The following is a 19,667-nucleotide window of genomic DNA, read 5'->3' as shown; positions in this document are numbered from 1 at the left end:
CAAAATGGATCTGGATGTGCATGTAAGATCAAGCTTAGCTGCCATATTTTCCGCCATACACGTCGCACCGCCCTATAAGTCGCATCAGTCCAAATATGTCTGATAAAGTGGAAAATCCATAAATATGTTGCTTCACCATATACGTCGCATCTATTGACGCGTCGCGTTTGTTTCGCGTCACCACTGACAACCCGGAAACGTGGGCCGGTGTTGTGCCAAAAATCGATGGGCTGCCAAATGGCAAGGGAGGACTTTAATAAGAATATAACAAGATTAACTCTTAAAAACAACTACTTGTTTGCTCAAAATCATAGTAAAAGTGTCTCAGTCTAACTTTTGCTTAATAAATGCATTTTGGTGGTTAAATCAGCTGCATTTTCAAAAGCAGATACTTGGAAACATGAACGCGCAGAGGGCGAGTCCGTCCATTTCTTTAAAATCTAACAAGATAAACACCTAAAAACAATTATTTGTTTGTTCGAATTTATAGTAAAGGTGTGTCTCAGTTGAACTTTTACATAATAAATGCACCTTGACGGTTAAACCAGCTGCATTTTCAAAAGCAGGTCCACGACAAGTCAACGAGTTGTAGATGTGCGTCCATTGATCGCTTTCGGAAAGTTTCACTAACATCTCCCCAAGAGCTTCTGAGATATTTTGCTAACAGACAAACACAGGAACACACAGATGAGTCCAAAAACATTATCTCCCAAAAAAGGAAATACTAGTTCAAATCCTTACTCATCACCCTCCAGCTGCAGTGCCTGAGAGGGAATTATTTGACAGGCAGCCAGTTGTTAAAGACGCACCACCTTTAGGACCCTGCAGAGTCCAAAACGCACATGGCGATGTGTTGCTGCTCCCGGTTCTGGGGAGGGAACACCAAGTCGGCTGCTTCACTTCATTCTACTCTCCAACATCCTCTCCTCCAGGTGTTTTATGTCTCTTTCTAAGGCAACGGACACATCCACGCAGGAATCCAGATGTGCGTCTCCACAGCCTTAACGTTGCTTCGTGGAAGGGAAACTTTCTGACAGCCTGCTGCTGCTCATCGTTGGAGTCGTGTATTTATTTATTTTAAAATTGTATCTTTAATTCACTGTGAAGTGTTTGAGTCCGTCCTGCCAAGCTGCTGGGGTGGGGGTGTCTGGTGGAGGCGCGCTGAGCCGCCGCGGTCTGCGCGCACACTTTGCCCGGGTTCCACCGCACCGAGCCCGGCCACGATGAGAACCTGGAGTCGGGGGAGGAACTCCGGCTCTTTAACCCTGCCTCTGCTCCTCTGGTGCCTGTGCACAGCTGCAGAAAACACCGAGCATCCCAGCACAAAGCAGGGTGAGTACACGCAGAACTGTGGGCTTATGTTCGTCAAGATGCTGAGCTCTTCTTGTCAGACTCCATGGCAATAAAGTTTGATTTTTCTCTCTCAAGTTAAAGCGACATCTCACCGCCCTGCTGTGGTAGCAAGGCTGAGAGGAAGTGGAGTTTGTTTTGTTAGATCCATCTTTGCGCTCAGATGGAACAATAAGAGGAAGTGATGCTGCTGTCAGACGAACACATGAGTTACACATGGAGGAGGATGCAGCTTTATCTCTGCAACCAAAACAGGATCTTGTTTAGCTGCTGTTGTTTTCTACAGCAACCACATTTATTCTGTGGATCTGACAGGACGGTGATGACTGTGCGAGCTATATACAAAACACAGTCCCACAGTTAAAAAAAAATAAAAATAAAATGTGAGGAAAAGCAAAATATTAAAATTCATGATATATTACAAACAGCCTTGCTTATAAATAAGGTCACAAACATGTTAAAATACTCCTATGCACATTTTATTGTAGAAGATACTCCCCACAGTAATAACAGCCACGTCTTTTATAATTTAACCAACATCTTTTAAAACTTGGTGCTAACTTACAATTTTGCTACAACTGCACACTAATTACAGCCAAGCATCCCCAGCAGGAGCAGAAAGATGCAGCTCAGGTGGTGCTTACTGCTCGCATCAGCTCCGGGTGGGGTCAAGCAAGCCTTCACTCACAGGGGTCAACTCATAAATAAATGCTTGGAGCAGAAACGGTGTTTTAGGAATAGTAGGGGTGTTGAAATAGAGCAGGCTCTTTGATGTCTGCAGGATATTGACTTGTGTCTCTTATCTGACCTGTTTATCGTGGCGTTGCTTCACCTCGATGGAGACAGGGCTGCAGCCGTGTCTTGTCTACAGTTTGTAAATTTGTGTCAAGGGGTTTTCAATTAATAAAAGCATAATTTATTACATAAGACTAAGTTAATTGGTTAATTTGGTATAGCATTGTGCTTATATTTGATCAACCCTCATGTTATTGCTTAATAGTAAAACAAGTGACAAGTATTAGTTTCCCATAAAACTTCATTTTTAATTCTTGTTCCCATCATATAAAAAAATATATAAAAAAATCAAATTAATGCTCCTCTGCACTGGTCTTATAGTGAAACAGCAGGGTTCTTTGGATGGTCCAGATGTCTTATTGTTGTAATTCTTTTTTAATTGCTTGGAGCTGTGAAGGTGAGGATAAAAGGCATGTGCGGTGATGCTCACACAGGAATAGACAACTCCTTCTGCTGCAAGGAAAACTGCAACTAAAACAAAGGGTTTAAGATCACCATGACAACTGGGGCACCTAACTCTATAAAGCAAATAATTTCAGAGGATGCCCCAATGCATGTATTTACATCTAACATTAACTGATGTCTGCACGAGCTGCTGTTTAACTCCAGCTTCCTGTCATATTGATTTCCTTTCTCCAGTACTAATCACTCTTTTACACCAATCAATTACATTGTTCCTAAATCTTGACTGTAAAATTAGCATTCCAACAGTGAAGGGCTTGGGAAGATGGGTTTTTGGCACTATCATAATAACACCTAAATATCATTTTTCACTTTATAAAAGGCTTGAATCGGGATACAATTGGTGGGTTTATTTGGCATATGATCTGCTTTTTAGAAAAATTCGACAGATGGCAGGTAAGTAAATAAACGTCAAAGCTGTCTGAAAAGTATTTTTTTCTCTCCTGAGTTTATTCACAGCATCTGAGCTCAATCAAGAAGAAAATAAAGTTCATAGAATGTCATCTGCTGCCAATTAAGCTTTGATATGATGCATTTTTTGGTGTATAACAAGCTGTTTACATCACTAAGAAATGCAAAGACATAATGGCTAAATAAGGCTTAGCTTGCTGGCTGAACATAATATTCGTTCCATAAATAGATTTTTAGCCATAATGATTTGGCTTACCAGTGCCCTAAATCCGACAGAAATTTCTAAGCCAGATTTGTAACAAGTGCCTTGCCAGATTAAACCAGACATGAAGTAGTGCCAGTGTACTCTTGTCGTGAGCTATAGCTTTAGTGCTGATGGCTGAAACAGACTCGCTCATCCCAAGTCTGGACCACCGTAACTCTGCCAGTGTTGCATCTACCACTGCCCAAGCTGCCGAACATAGACAGCTGACTGACATGCGTCCTCTAGTGCCAAATCATTTCTCGGTGTGCCAGCACTCAGTTGCAATCAGCTACCTGGCTAGAGTTCAAAACCGCTTGTGTTCACAGTTACTCAAGTGAAGTGGTGCATCTGAAAATAGACTTTCTTTGTAGTGATTTTGTAGTTGTCCAGTTGAGGAAAGTTGCTCATTAAGCCAGGATTTCCTGCTTCTACACACCTGGTTGAATATGATGGGTCATCAGCAACTTGATGACAAGTTCTTGAGATGATTCATAGTTTTAAATCAAGTTGAAATATCCAAAAAATCCTGGAGAGGGAACTCCAAAAACCAGAGAACTCTAATTTAGGATGGTAATTTGACGACTATACTACTACTACTACTACTACTACTACTACTAGTACTACTACTACTACTAATACTACTACTACTACTACTACTAATACTACTACTACTACTACTACAAATAAATAAATGCAAATGCAAAAAATTCAGTGTGAATGGTTATTGCTGAAGAACTTAATGAAAAACAACTGAAATTAGCTAAAATAAAAATTCTGAAATGTGGCTGAAATGAAAGAACAAGCCTAAATTAGCAGAAGAAAGCAGAAAGAACACATATTTGCTGAATTAGGTTTAAATAATCAGAAATGAGCTAAAAAAGAAGAAGAAGTTAGCTAAAAAAAATAGCAACAACAAAAAAAAAGCTGAAAAGTAGTTGAAAAGGCACAAAGAAGCTTAAACTACCAGACGGACGCAGAAAGAACTGAAATGAGCTCAAATATGTGCAAATAACTGATAAAGTTAAAATTAGCATAAAAAGAGTTAAATAGTAGCTGAAAGAGCAGAAAAATGCTGAAAGGAGCATAACAAGCTGAAATTAGCATAAATAAGTTAATTTGGCTGAAAGTAGCAGAAATTAACATGAAAAACTTGAATTGATGAGAAAACAGCTGAAATTAGCTAATTATGCTAAAAAGGTAGCTGAAAAGGTAGAACAATCGTAAATTAGCAGAAGAAAGCAGAAAGAGCACAAGTTTTCCCAATTAGGCTTAAAGAAACAGAAATGAACAGAAAGAAGTGGAAATTATCTGAAAAAAGTTGAAACTAGCATACGAACAGCTGAAAAGTAGCTAAAAAGGCAGAAAAAAGCTGAAATTACCAGAAGGAACTGGAGAGTACATTTTTACTGAATTAGGCTGACAAAAGTTGAAATGCGTGCCAAAAAGGTGGAATTAGTTGAAAAGTAAAAATTAGCATAAAACAGCAAAATAAATAGCAAAAAAGTTGAATCCTGTATAAATAAGCTGAAAGGAGCATAACAAGCTGAAATGATCAAGTTAGCAGAAACACAAAAATGTAGTTGGCAGAAATAATATAAAAGGATCACAAAACAGCTGGAAAAACAGTGGAAAGTAAAATTTGCACATGGAAGCTGAAAGAAACTGAAGCAGAACAAAATGTGAAAGGAGCAGTAAAAGGCTGTAAACAGATCTGAAAATGTGAAGGATGAGCTGAATTCATTTTCTCTGAGAGAAAAAAATGGCAGAAAAGGTTAAATATTTCAAAAAGCTAAAGTTCACCAACACTAAAAGTCATGGCACTCTTCTCCTGAACGAGCTGTTTTGATATACGATTTGGTAAAATAGCACAAAAAAAATGTGAACCAAGAAAGATGAAAAAAAAAAACGTACGGAAGAAAAATGGATCACAATATGAAGGCTTCATAACACATTCACACAATAATAATAGTCTTTTTCATGTTCCACAGTAAAACCCAGAAATTTTCCGATTTACTTCTCTGCAGACCTTTTAATAACAATATTTTAAACAATAGCTGGTGTCTAGAAGTGGCACCTGAACCCGAAGAGATTTTTATGTTTCTCTTTGATTTCAAAATGTTGGTGCAGATCATTTTTGGAACAGCAGTGCATAAATAGTGGTAGGTCAGCTCAAAATGACCTTGACAGAAGTCACTTAAGGAGATTTGAGTAACACAACAACCATATGTGTGTTTTAGAGCTCACTTGTGCTCTGAAGTTTAAAAATAGTCCCAGAAGGACAAAACTCAAGCAGCCTGTGCTTACCAAGTCCATCTATAGTTGTCTCTTTGTTTGACTCAGTTCCTTCTCTGAATAACAACTGCCTTTCTCAGGATTTTCTTTTTTATCAGAGGGGGACTTGATAAATAATTAGAGACAAAGCCAAGTGACCTGGAAAAGATTGGAGGATATCAGCTGGTCAGATGTGACCGACAGGCAGAATTAATTAGAAAGATTAGAACGTCTTTGTTTTCTAAACAAACTGGTGGAGGAGATTTTTTTTTTTAATATTAAAAAAAAAAAAGCCCTAAAAGCAAATTCAAGCACACCATTTGGTCTCCAAGGAACTTTGTCTAGCTTTCAGCACACTTTCCGGAGAAGTAACTCAAACCCATCGCTCAGTGTACGGTGAAATGCTGTCGTGCGACTGCCATAGGGGTTACAAAGAAAGAAAGAAAGAAAAAAAAAAGAACGAAGAATCCTTTCTGCTAAAACCATTCAGGAAATAACCTCACTCCGGTTTATCTTTCAAACCCTTGGGGTAGCTGCCGCTTGACATTTTGAGGACAGGCTGGCATTGATTTGCCGGCCATGAGAGGAGGACAAGCACAGTTAGAAGCGTCCCAGTGTGTTAAGCATCAGTGGTCATTATAGCCATCAGTGAGAATCAGCTTTCTACTACTCAGCCTGTGGCTAACAGAGTTTCAGATATGCCAGATAAGATGGGTGTTTTGAGATGGCAACAAAACTACAAAACTATAAAAACTCACAACATAATGTGCACACATGAATGAATGCCCCAAGCTTTTCCTTGTGTCATTAGTGTGACGTGAAGGAGGAGGGAAATATGTTGCAAACCTGCAGGATGAGAGAAATCAGGGTGTTTGAATGCAAACCACTACGTTTCAGAGCCCTGACAAACTGCAGTCAGTGTTTGATTGAAGAGGGTGGACGCATGCCTCCCCGCAATCTGCATCAGCCTGACACAAAGACAGGTATGAACACACAAACCTGTGCTGCAGCGATTGAGGCTGTCCTCTGACGCGCTCATACATCTTTTTCCAGGTCTATTTTGTTTGCGGTAAAGAGAAATGTCTGACGTCTACCGAGGACGGAAAAAAGCGAAAGAAAGGAATAATGAATAGATGTCAAGTGGATAGCAACACTGAGCCACTCCTGCTGCGACTTATCTTTAAAAAGCAAGCCGCACATTTTTATAACGCGGGGTGACAGGAGACGGGGCGTTTGAGAGAAGTGCATACGCGTAGTCGTCAATTTTCATTTTGAAAATGAATGAGTGGCTTGAGGTGTAGCACGAGAAAAGAGCCGTGTTCTCCCTCACGCATGCACACCGACACACACGCTGCTGAACACGCAACGTCTTTAGAACGGCAGCTGCTGTTTGTTTCTTTTCTTGTGACAGACCACCCATCTCAAGAAAGATTGGGTTTTGCTTGGGTGAGAGCAAGGACAAAACAAGAAAGCCTAACAATATGATTCGGCTCTGAGACTCATAGTTGAGCAGTAGGGCTGAACCGCTGTGTTGCCCGACATCAATAATTTCACAACAGAAAGGTCACACACCTCTGTATCGGTGTGTTTATCTTGAGATGTTGTTGATTGGGTCCAACCAAGCTCTTCAGCTGTTGGCCTTTATATTGCAGCTTTCGATGGAAAGAATAGAAGCAGTTTGGGTGAATATCATACGAGATGAACACCTCTTGAAAAGAAAGACCTCTGAGATAGAGGTTGAATGGGCTTCTCAATTCTGATATGCGATCTGTGATTGCACACACCTTTTTTATAATTGTGTTCATCACAAGGCACTTAGATTGTCATGCTGCAGATAAATGTGTTTATATATGGAATAAAATTTGGCTTTAATGCTCATAGTTTATATTAGCGGAATATAGAAGGCAGAGAATGCAAAAACCCAATTGGACTTGGACATTCAGAGCTCTAGCCTCTGTTTTCTGTAACAGGATAGCTCACATGTTGGCATCAAAATACAGCTCTAGAGCTTTCAAATTGCAGAAACTAAACAGAAAAAGATCTGAGATGGCTGTGGCAATTCTGGAGCTATTTTGAGAGAAATGTGGTTTTACACAATTTTTTTTAAACGTGTTACACTAAGAGCTTCTGCAACTCAAGCAAGGAAAATGAGAACCCCTACGGAACTATTTGAGACATTTTAGAGATTGTCTTGTCAGCGCTGATCAGAAACTATAGTCTGCAACAGTCACAGCACAATGAAATACTGTCTGTAGATCCCAATTTGATTCCTTTAGATAAAGATTCACAAATCTTAATTCATCCCAATGAGGCAATTTCCTATGACTGGTCCCAGATCACCTTTTTCACAGATACCCACAAAAGCTCTCTGTTTACTGGTCAGTGTACCTTCCTACCCTCACCTACGGTCACGAGCTCTGGGTAGTGATCAAAAGAATGAGATTGCGGATACAGGTGGTTGAAATGAGTTTTCTCTGCAGGGTAGCTGGACCCTCCCTTAGAGATAAGGTGAGATGTTCAGTTATCCAGGAGAGACTTGGAGTAGAACCACTGCTCCTCCACATCAAGAGGAGACAGATGAAGTGGTTTGGGCATCTGGCAAGGATGCCCCCTGGGTACCTCCATAGGGAGGTGCTTTGGGCATGTCCAACTGGGAGGAGACCCCGGGGAAGACCCAGGACATGCTGGAGAGACTATGGGTGCATTCACACCAGCCCTATTTAGTCCGCTTTAATCAAACTCTAATCTGTTTGCCTAGAAAGTCTGGTTCATTTGGGGAGGTGTGAATGCACAATCAAACTCTGATGCGAACCAAAAAACGGAACTCTGGTCCGCCTAAATGCCTAAAGGTCTTGGTTTGGTTGAAGTGAACTCTAGCACAGTTCAAATGCATTGTGAATGCAAGCGGACCGGAGACTGCTCCAAAAGCAGGAAGTGGACTACAGTGCAAAGCATTCTCTGTAAATACAACCAAAACAAACATGCATTTCTTATACCTCATACAGAGCCGTCTCAGCCGCCTTGTGTGAAAAACAACATTCTCCATAGTCTTCTGCCTCATCTTCCGCTCATACTGAGTCCATTATTGAAAAAAAAAGTTTGTTTGGCATATGTGCTACAGACCAAACAGAAATCATAAAACCACTAAAATTTGATGCCATTCCATTTTTGTTTTTTATTTCCAGAAGTAAGTTGTGCTCAGTGTCTTCTTCAGAGGTTGCTGTGTCATTTCTTTCAGTAGTTCTTGGTGCAGCGCCACCACAGGCGAGAGTTGGCTCGTGTGAATGCGAACCACACCAGATGAAAATGTAAACAAATATTCCGAATTTTAGTCCCCAATCGAACAGAATCTACCGGACTATCAGTTGGAAAATGACCTAAATGTCTCGGTTGGCCTGGGAATGCCTTGGGGTACCCCCCCCCCCCCCCCCAAAAAAAAAAAAAGCTAGAAGAGGTGGCTGTGGAAAGAGATGTCTGGGCCTCCCTGTTCAAGCTGCTGCTCCGCCGACCCGACTTCGGAACAAGCAGTAGATTATGGATGGATGGATGGATCTACAAAAGAAACAGTGTTAAGAATAAATACACACAACAATACACCAACAAAGATTAGTATCACAATAAAACAATGTGGTGAAGCCACAGGAGTGACTTGGAGCTGCATGCTTCCTTCATTGTTAAGCAGCCTGATGGCAGAAGAAATAACATTATAAGTTAACAGTATGAGGGGTAGGTTGTGCTTCATGGTGTCATTGAGTTCAAATGTGTTCAAAAAATACTGAAAACAAAATTTAAGAAGAATTGTTTAACAGGCTGATATCACATTTCAGTCTATCATGGTAATAGTTTCACACTTTCAGCAGTTATTTTCAAACACATGTCATATGTTGCTGCAGGATTTAGATGTCTCCTTGTTCCAAGACACATGTTTCAAGAATAGATTACCTTGACAGCTTGTCATCAAGTTCTGCTGAAGCTTGGTAATTCTCTATCAATTTAAACCAGCTGTGTTAAAGTAGGGACACGTCCAAATGCACTAGGGTTGGGAAACACTGCTTTTAAAGAACACAAAAGTTTTACTGCAAATATATTTTTGTAGAATTTTTTTGGTACATTAAGTAGATATTTTATTGACTTGTGTAGTACTGATTCTTCACCAGGCCAGTTTATTTTGGAGTCATATTAGATGAATGCCTCTTTTAAAGGCAGTATTTGGGGTTAGGATCCCATGTTTCCTGTGGGACCTGATGCAAATCTAGCAAAAGTGGGTCATATTAACATTGCTGCAAGCAATAGCAAACAGTCAAAGGTAAACCTTGGTACTAGTGTTTTTTTTTTTTTTTTTGTGTGTACTTTGCTTTGACCACAATGGCACTGTCAAGGAATTTTAAATTGAAAAAAAAAAAAAAAAAGACATAAAGCACAGTTTAAATACAAACACAAAGCTAGTTGAGTGTTGCATCTATGTGGAGTGCTATTGACCAAATGTGCTCTGTTGATTGTGAAGTTAAATCAAAACTTTATTACATGCCATTAGTAATGTGAGCACAGAAAATGAGATTATCGAATAGGTGCAAATCATCCTCTAAAAACAATTAATATAATAAAACCTTCAGTGAGAATTGTCCTAGTAGTTGTAAAATTTTAATTAAAATGTTCATATGAACAAGTGACAGACTGACCAACTGATCCATAAAACCAAGCTGGTTGCGTGGCTAAAATCAACTTCACCGAAACCGATCTCCCTCCCAAATGTCAGTTAGGTGGCATGTGCGATAAGTTCCTGTTAATCCCCAAATCCTCCCAGCTAAAATCCCTGTGGCTCTGAAACGTAATACCTAAATCTGTACAAGACAAGATGGGAATTGGCTTTTTCACTGTTGCTTCCACAGGATGGGAATGGCATACCCAAGTAAATCTCACTAACCCACCCTGAGAAGGCTCGTGTTACTATTATTTCATCGTGAGCCAATCATTGCTCTGTCAGGTCAATAACAAGGTGTTTTGTTTGGAATGAGGATGTGAGGCCCCACGTCCAGGATTAACACCATCCTCAACTTCACCACTAATTACTCCTATGTGTCATCATAGGGAAAGTGAGCGATATGGGAACTGACAGAAGGAGGAACTGCTCAAATGAGGCAGTGAAGGGCCACTCACATTCTCAATGATTGGGAAAAACTGTGGGGCTCTCAGTTTAATTTATTTTTCAACCCACTGCATGTAGGAGGACTTAAAATGTTCTTTATTCTGAAATATTAAACCATTAGGTTTTATAGGAAATTTGAAGAAGCTGATTACAAAATGATAATAATAGTTTTTTTATAACTGTGTTGTTGTGGGGCTGTGGTAGCTTGGTGGTCAGTGTCATGATCTTGCAATCCTGAGGTTGCGGGTTCAAGCCCAGATTACATCAGAAATGGCATCTGGTGTAAAACAAATGCCAAATGTTTCATGTGAGTTTGCACACTTTGATGACCCCTGTAGAAGGGAGCAGCTGAAAGAAACTTACTTGTTGTGTTGTGAAACATGTTATCAGTAAGACAAAAGAATACTGTTATAACATTTTAAACCAACCAGAACAATTACCTGAAAAATCCTTAGTTATCATTGGGCAATACATACAGTAAATATCTGTATTGCTACACGAATCAAGGAAATATTCCCTTACATATTTAGTGTACCTGCATGAGGAATCAAAATAATATTGTTCCAAGTGTAAAATACATCAAACATTTCCCTACATGGTTGATCAAACCACAGTCAGGTTGCAAAACTTAAACATAAAAAATCTTATTTTTTTAAAGGCTAACATTCCCATTATTAGATATTGCTTATAAGCATGCCAATATAAATACTGTATTGGCATGTGCTTCCTTTGTAGGGTGGTAGGGCTCAGCCAAAAATATATGACATGGAAATCTTTCATTGGGGCCCAACAGTGTTCAGTCAGGTCATCTGGATGGTTTCTTTTTGGTGCTGAGACGTTTCGCCCTCCATCCGAAGGGCTTCATCTGTCTGAAGAAACACCAAACAAAACTGATTTCTACCAACAGCCTACTCCAAAGTGGAAAAAAAAATCCCAGATATGTTGGTGCTAAGATGGCCTCTGGGGCACGCCCTCTGCTCCGGTGCCCGCCTTATCCCTCGTCGACAGTCATGTCAAACTGGTTCAAAACACCAAAGCCCATGCTCAATAATCCAAGTATAAAATCCAACAATGTCCAGTCAGGTCATCTGGATGGTTTCTTTTGATGAAAGAAACTAATACACTTGTACAATGATCTTTGATACACTGATGAAGTCCTTCGGATGGAGGGCAAAACATCTCAGCACACAAAAAAAAATCCACATGACCTGACTGAACATTGTTGGATTTTATACCTGGATTATTGAGCATGGGCTTTGGTCTTTCATTGGGGGCTCTTGGAGTAAAGCCTCTACTCCTCATCATTGAAAGAAGTCAGTTTGAGGTGGTTAGGGCATCTGATTAAGATACTACTTTTTTTCCTTCTTTCGGCTGCACACTTCTTCAGGGGTCGCCACAGCAAACTAAGTTGCACGAAAGATACTATGCACACATGACACATTTGGGGGAGTGGTGGCGCAGAGGTTAGAGAGGTGGGCCTGTGATCCGAAGATCACCGGTTCACACCCCGGCCCCGACAACATAAAAATTGTGGGTGGGGTAGGTGAAACACCCACACTTGCCCCCACCCTCATTCGCCCCACTCTGGGCCCATGAGCAAGGCCCTTAACCCCCACCATGTGCTCCCTAAACAGGTCTCTCTTGAAAATGAGTTCTCGTGGCTCAATGAGACTAACCTGGATAAATAAAGGCTAAATGAAAAAAAAAATACTACTGTTGGAGAAAAATATTCTTGCTCTATCTCAGTTGCAGCACGGTGGCACAACTGGTAGAGCTGCTGCCTCTCAGCGAGCAGGTCCCTGGTTCAAACCCCAGTCCAGGGGCCTTTCTGGGTGGAGTTTGCATGTTCTCTCCGTGCATGCGTGGGTTTTCTCCGGGTACTCCGGTTTCCTCCCACAGACCAAAAACATGCATGTTAGGCTGATTGGTAACTCTAAATTGTCCCTAGGTGTGAGTGAGAGACTGAATGGTTGTTTGTCTCGTTTGTCTCTATGTGGCCCTGCGATGGACTTGCGACCCGTCCAGGGTGTACCCCGCCCCTCGCACAGTGATTGCTGGACATGGGCACCAGCGACCCCCGTGACCCAAAATGGAACAAACGGGTAAAGATAATGGATGGATGGATGGATATCTCAGTTGCTAAAAAGCAGCCACACTTGATGACAGGAGAATATTTTTAACTGATTTTTACTTGCAAGGACAGATTTTCAGACCGGTTACACAGATGTACAGGAAGTACACACAAGAAACCCAATCACAAGTATCTGCCACTGGCAGAGTGTGAAGCTTGTTTTTATATGCTTATCAGTTCAGCCGAGCTCACAGACTCAGAGGTGACCTTGATTTATTGATAGATAGATAGATAGATAGATAGATAGATAGATAGATAGATAGATAGACAGACAGACAGACAGACAGACAGACAGACAGACAGACAGACAGACCCATCCATCCATCCATCCATACCCAGGGGGAAATTTAAGGCATCCAGTAGCATGTTTTAATTATACAGAAATAGACACTTATGAAATAATAAAAAAGAAGCAGAATACACAAATTTGGTAAAAAAAAAAAGACAAGATATGCATGTACAAGGTGGTACATTCATGATTATCCTGCGCACAACCACTTCACTGAGCTCCTCATCCAGCTCTTTCTGCTAACCCAAACATATGGTTCATGGGCAGAGTTAACATTCTCAGCCATAGTAGTTAAAAACTTCTTTAAACTTTGACCAAAAAATCCCTAACAACCATGTGTGCCTCTCTAAGGAGGACTTTTGAACATAGCCCAGAGGAGGAGACCCAAAACTCACTGGAGGGATCATTCCTCTCTGGCCTGGTAACACTTTGGGATCCCCCCAGGCGGACCTGGAGAGCATCTCTGGGAAGAAGGTTGGTTGGGTTTCTTTTTGAACATACTGCATCCATGACTTGGCCTTGAATAAGCAGCAGATACAGCAAAAACTAATTGGATTTTGTGAGTTACCAGTATGTTTTACAATGCCACACAGATCATCCATTCCAAGGTGACACTAACAACAATGTAGTTAACTAAAAACGAGGTATTGATGCGTCAACATGGCAAGTTTAGCATAAGCTAGCCTGCTTTTATATTCAATCATCGGATATTGCAGATGCTTCAGGGAACTTCATCAGAACAAGTCAATGTTGGATTATGCATTGAGATCACGATCATTAACCAATTCTAACCAAAGACATTGGTGCCTAAGGCAAACTTAACAGCATTTAACATCTAAAGTAAACTTTAAGCAAAATAAAACAAGTGCAAATAAGAATGTTAACGTGGTCTCAAACTCAAATCTTATGTTTAAAAATCCATTGACATCACTTTACCCCCCTCCCTGCTGCCTGCCTTATTGGGACTTTTTTGTTGTTTACAAGTAACTCGTCTAAAGTGTAGTTTTGCCTTTGCTTTTGGCGCCCAATAACGTGATGGGTTTGTCAGAGCACTGAAGCCAAAGGACATGTTATTTATATCTCAGATATACCTCATGCTTTGACAGCACTGAGGTATTTGACAGCCTCGGGCTAAATATGAATAGATTGTTTGAGCAAGCCTTTTTATTTTGCTGTTCAAGATGAAAAATTAAATTGTACATTTAGTCATATAGTAGACGAGAAAGCTCTACAAACGTTCAGCCAATGACTTATTTCCAACTGAACGTCGTTTTTTTTTTTTCTTCTTTCAAGTCGCTTCAAGCGTCAAACATTCATTTATAAGCGGCAGAGTGGTGAGAACTTCACAGAGCTGCACCTCTGCTCCTTTTTTTAAACAATGCAATTACTGCTTTTGAATGTCTTATTTTAGTCTCGAGACATCATGTTGAAGACCTCTATCAGGAAGAAAGGCTTATTTTGTACTAGTTAATTGAAAACATTTATAGGAATCCATTTTACTGGGGGAGCAGGAAAGGATTCTTTTGATGTACCAAGAAAGAGTGGGGGAAAAAAAATCCAAGTCGTATAGCTGAGTTTCCTTCTGAGATAAGACGTATTGTAATAACCTGTAATATTACTGACAGTCGGTGCTGTAAGATTATGTTCTGTCTATTATTATTTCTCTGAACATTCTTGCCAATTACACAACCCCTCAAGAGTCCTTGTCTGATTTCTGCTAGTTGGTTTATGTGTTGATTTTGCCTTCATAAAACAGCTCTGTGAAAGCTCTGCTGCCTTTAAAAGTGACCTCTTTCAACTTGTTTCTTTGTTAAATAAAAAAAGCTCTTTTATGCCTGAGGGCACAAGTCAGGTGCTATATTTAGGTCAGCTGCATTTTATTTTTGTATTTGTCATTAGATGTAAAAAAAAAAAAAAAACCTTGACTAAGACGTTGATAGAGCTACTCAGTTTGCTGAAAACAATAAAGCAATTTTAATCCACAGATTTTTTTTTTTATTTTTTTTTTAGAACTACCTTCAGCATCAGAGGCTGAAGTGAAATCTGTGCTTTCTTTAATCTCAGTACTTGAGCTCATTTAATTTGACACCTTTTGCTCAAATGCATTTTTTTATTTTTTTTATTGTTAGAATATAATTAATTTCTACTTTTTGGTAACATAATTATGAGACTTTCACCATCGGGGTGGGCAGTACCGTACTTATCGCCGTACACGTCGCACCACCCTATACGTCGCTTCAATCCAAATATGTCTAATAAAGTGGGAAAAAAAAACATTGCTTGGCCATTTAAGTTGCATCTATTAAGCATCACCGCTGACCACCCAGAAATGTGGGCTGGTGTTGTGCCAAAAATTGATTGGCTGCCAAATGGTGGCTGCGGGAGCGTGCAGGGGAGGACATTAACAATAATTTAACAAGATTAACAATTAAAAACTATTATTTGGTTGCTCGAAATTATAGCAGAGCTGTGTCTCAGTTGAACTTTTCCTTAATAAATGCACTTTGATGGTCAAATCAGTTGCGTTTCAAAAACCGATTTGCGGAAGCAGGAGCACGCAGAGGGAGGACTCGCTGAGCATTTCTTCGAAATTTAATAAGATAACCACCTAAAAACAATTATTTGTTTCCTCGACATTATAGCAAAGGTGTGTCTCAGTTGAACTTCTACTTAATAAATGCACTTTAATGATCAAATCAGCTGCATTTCACCTGGGCAGCGCGGCGAAATGAAGCTGATTTGACGTTTGCTCCAGGAGTTCCGGAGCGAGACGAAGGTGGATTGGTATGGCAAGCCAAGTGTCTCATTAATAGTCACTTTTATCAGTTAATGAGACACTTGGCTTGCCATATTGCTCGTGGGCCCCTTAGCGGCTGAAAATGGTAATGTTCAATATTTTCCACGTCAGAATGAATGAAATCGGCAGATCTCAGCCAAAAACTGGGTTATAAATATGGGGGAAAAACATAAATACATTGTTTCACCATATAAGTCGCAGGACTTGCAAATTTATGCAAAAAGCTGTGACTTATATGGCAAAAAATACAGTAATATTTTTGTCTGTGTTTGTGACTGTGTTTTTTTGTCTGTTAGCAAGATATCTCATGAATAGCTGTACATATTTTTCACAAAACTCTCACAAATCACTCGATGAACATCTATTGTTGATTAACTTTTGAAGACACCTCAATTCAAGATGGCTGCTGCAGTTAGTCACCCTTTGCCAACACATAAATGTCTACAACTCTGTAAAATATACCAATAATGAGCTAAAATTGGATGTGGAAGTAGCTGAGATCTATCTTCAGCGCATACAAAGAGCTCTAACAAATCATGCAACATCTCGCAATTTCACAGGAGATTGTACATAATAGTATTTTAAAAATGTTACTATAACTTTGTAGTATGACATACGGAGATATATTCATACTGTTAAAACGGGTTCTTTCATTTTTCTGGACTGTGTAACATACGTGCAGTGAATTTAATAAAATGTGGACGTGAGACGTTAATTATCTTTGACTCACCACGACAGTGGGTCATTTATTAACAGAATCAAGTTTAACACATCACACATTTACATTAATTGGCAAGAATTGGAAAATAACGACATAATTAATCAGCTTTACAACCAGGAAAACCACACGGCCATGATTTTCCGTTGCTTCACCACAGACATTTCTGAAAACATCTGGATTAATTTGCTAGCAGATAGGAGAGTTTAAAGATGGAAAGTGAAGTTTGTTTACAGAGAGATGTGTGAGGGAATTTGTCTGTTTTAACCAGAACAGCACGCTCTTTTGGAAATCAGCTTGTCCCAACAGTACACTTTTGGTGAAGGTCGACTTTTACCTTTTCTGAAGATAGATCAGTTCCGGCGTGAAGTCCCACTTCTAGCCACTGTTCAGCGTCTCCGTAAGAACAGCTAAAGACCTCGAGAGTCGTGTGAGGTTATCCAAACAGAAGTTATAATTCCCAAAATCGTCTCTGGTTCAGCTTGATTCTAATTCAGCAGCATCCTGAATGCCCGCGTTCTGCATTCAGGAACTCCCAAACTCTCTGCATTCTGAATTCCAAAAACTCTGCTTGAACTGCTGCTCCATCTTCCAGACTGAGCTTACAGCAGCTTCAAGACTGAGCTTACAGCAGCTTCAAGACTGAGCTGAACTCTTTGAGCTGAACTCTCTTCCAGAACTCTTCTGTCAACTCCAAAAAACTCTGCTTGAACTAGGAAGTGCCCACATTTTAAAGAGCTCTACTTCCGGTTCATTTGAGAGCCTTTTGATTGGTCGATGGACCAAAGCAGAGGTGTGGTTTGTGATGTAAGGTGTTATTAAAAGTCAAGGAAAAGATTCATATTGTTTAAGAACAGACAGAAAGATATCATGGAAAAACCAGACTTCGTGGAGCCACTCACCAAGTATCTCGCTGTAAAAGTTAAACATGACATTTCTTTTCAGTAAACTTTCAGTTGACCGAAACTCGAACTTTGACACACTTACAAATTTGCTCACTTCAAAGCAGACGATCAAGAAATTGAATCATTACTCTGTAACGTACTCTAACTTGATTTCACTTTGAATCGAGGATTAAAAATCATTACTACTGTTTAAGTAAATAAGAATGATTAGTTCACTTCAACATGTAGACATTGTTTGAACCAAAACACTTTGATTATCAAAACATTTGTAAAATAGTAATGATCATAGAGAATTGTCTTTTTCCACTTGATTAATTCAAGAAAGAAAGTCTCAGGATGGGTTAACCTGTATTTCTGGATTCAAATCAATGAAATGACAGTTTCAGTCCCATATGGTCAGTTTTGACATCAGGCCTAGTCCACTACAACTTCATCACCTTTTCATAACAACATGATCTTAGTTTAAAACTCTAAAGTGGCGGGCGATATGTTGTTTGTAAAAGATATATATTCACAAATGCAATTAAAACTGGTGTAACAGTGCAGAATTCTGGACAAGATGGAAAAGCTTTTCAAAAGAGTCTTTTCTGGGAGGCACCAGAGAGATTCACCTTTCTGAGAGCATTCAGAGATGCAGGTCAGGAGTGCTGCTCTGTGGTGCTGTTTTATTGACCGTTAAATCACCAGTATTATCCAATCCATAGCAAAGCTCTTATCCGCTGATCCACAGGTGTTCGGGGACTGTTCTTTGTGTGGAGCAATATCACAAGTGCTGTCTCCAGGGTTTAGTTGTGTTTATATTACTTTTATTTTGACCTCATTAAAAGTTGTTGTGAAACCTTTTGACTTTCAACACAATCTTTATTGTAAAGCACATTTCAGCTGGAATTTAAAAAAGTAAATAAGTATTGAACCTAATTAACTTTAACTGAGCTTTGTCTAACATTGGTTTTATTTTCCTAAAACAAAGGCGTAACATAAAAGTTGTATTACATTTTCAGTGAAGAGACACCTCAAACATTTATTTATAAAGGCTGATTTTATTATTGCCTAGAGACGCAAACGTATTACTTTTTTATTGCTTTTCTTAGTAAGGACTAAATTTGTAAAGCAGCAAATGTAAGATTTCATCTAATTTTCACACTATTAAACCATCTTAACTCTTATTTTCTTACTATAGTATAATTATTATATTAATTCCCATCATCATCATAATTTCCCTAACTTTAAAATGTAAACTACTGATTGGATAATTAACACCTTAAAAATATTTTGGCTTGAGCTTTGAGTGCTGAACATTTTTCTGGAATTTCCTGAACCTTATTGGCCAAACATTCATTTTTTATGGAAAATCTGTCTATTTTTTTTTTAGTTTGCATTACAATTTCTGTTATAATAACTTATCTTTAGGACTTCACATGTGTAAAGCTGAAATGCTTTAGGCTAATTTTATTTGAAAATGTTGCACAAGTTTTGCTGTGATGTTCATATACTCACCTATTTACAATCAAACTGGACTCAATGAACATTAGAACAGCATAAGCATAAGACAAAAGCCAAAGCTTTGATATAAGTTCACTCTTGGCAACTAAACTGTTAAATTTCAAGTAGAACAGCAGCTAAAATGAGCAAAACCAGAGCTAAAAGCTACAACTAGCGAAATTATAGCTAAAACCTAAATGTAGCAAAACTAACTAAAAGCTAAATTTAGCAAAAGCATAGATAAAAACCTCTTAGCAAATTCACTAAAACTAAAGACAGGAAATGCTGTAGCTTCACAATAAAGTTAGCAAAATTGTCACTAAAAGCTTAAAAAATAACAAAAATGTTGTTTAAAGCTAAAATTAGCACAAGCATATCTAAAAGCTGCAATAAGAAACACCCTAGGTAAAAAGTAAATATAGAAAATTCCAGCTCAAAGATAAAATGAGCAAAATTGTAGTTATCAACAAAAAATAGGAAAATTGTAGCTATAACCTCCAATTAGCAAAACAATAATTAAAAACTAAATGTAGAAAAAACTTAGCCAAAAGCTACAGTTTGCAGAACAATAGCTAAAAGTTATAATTACTACAAGAAGATAAAAGTAAAGCAACAATAATTTTGCTACAGTGGGTTTAAAAGAGAACAATGTTTTTAATGGAATTG

The 19,667-nt window shown here is 39.1% G+C and overlaps 1 protein-coding gene across 1 annotated transcript in view; it reads left to right on the top strand.

Moving 5' to 3' along the window:
• The first annotated feature begins 1,171 nt into the window (after window positions 1-1,171).
• The window catches only part of adam12b (ADAM metallopeptidase domain 12b), a 112,719-nt gene continuing 94,223 nt past the window's right edge, over window positions 1,172-19,667 (top strand). Inside the window, exon 1 of the mRNA XM_037697631.1 lies at window positions 1,172-1,332. Within this exon, the coding sequence (XP_037553559.1) occupies window positions 1,224-1,332 (109 nt within the window). The 5' untranslated portion in view covers window positions 1,172-1,223. The remainder of the gene's footprint in view (window positions 1,333-19,667) is intronic.

This window comes from Nematolebias whitei, chromosome 1, assembly GCF_014905685.2.
Source record: "Nematolebias whitei isolate Nwh7 chromosome 1, NemWhi1, whole genome shotgun sequence".
NCBI classification, from domain to species: Eukaryota; Metazoa; Chordata; class Actinopteri; order Cyprinodontiformes; family Rivulidae; genus Nematolebias; species Nematolebias whitei.
This window is presented reverse-complemented; position numbering and strand designations above follow the sequence as displayed.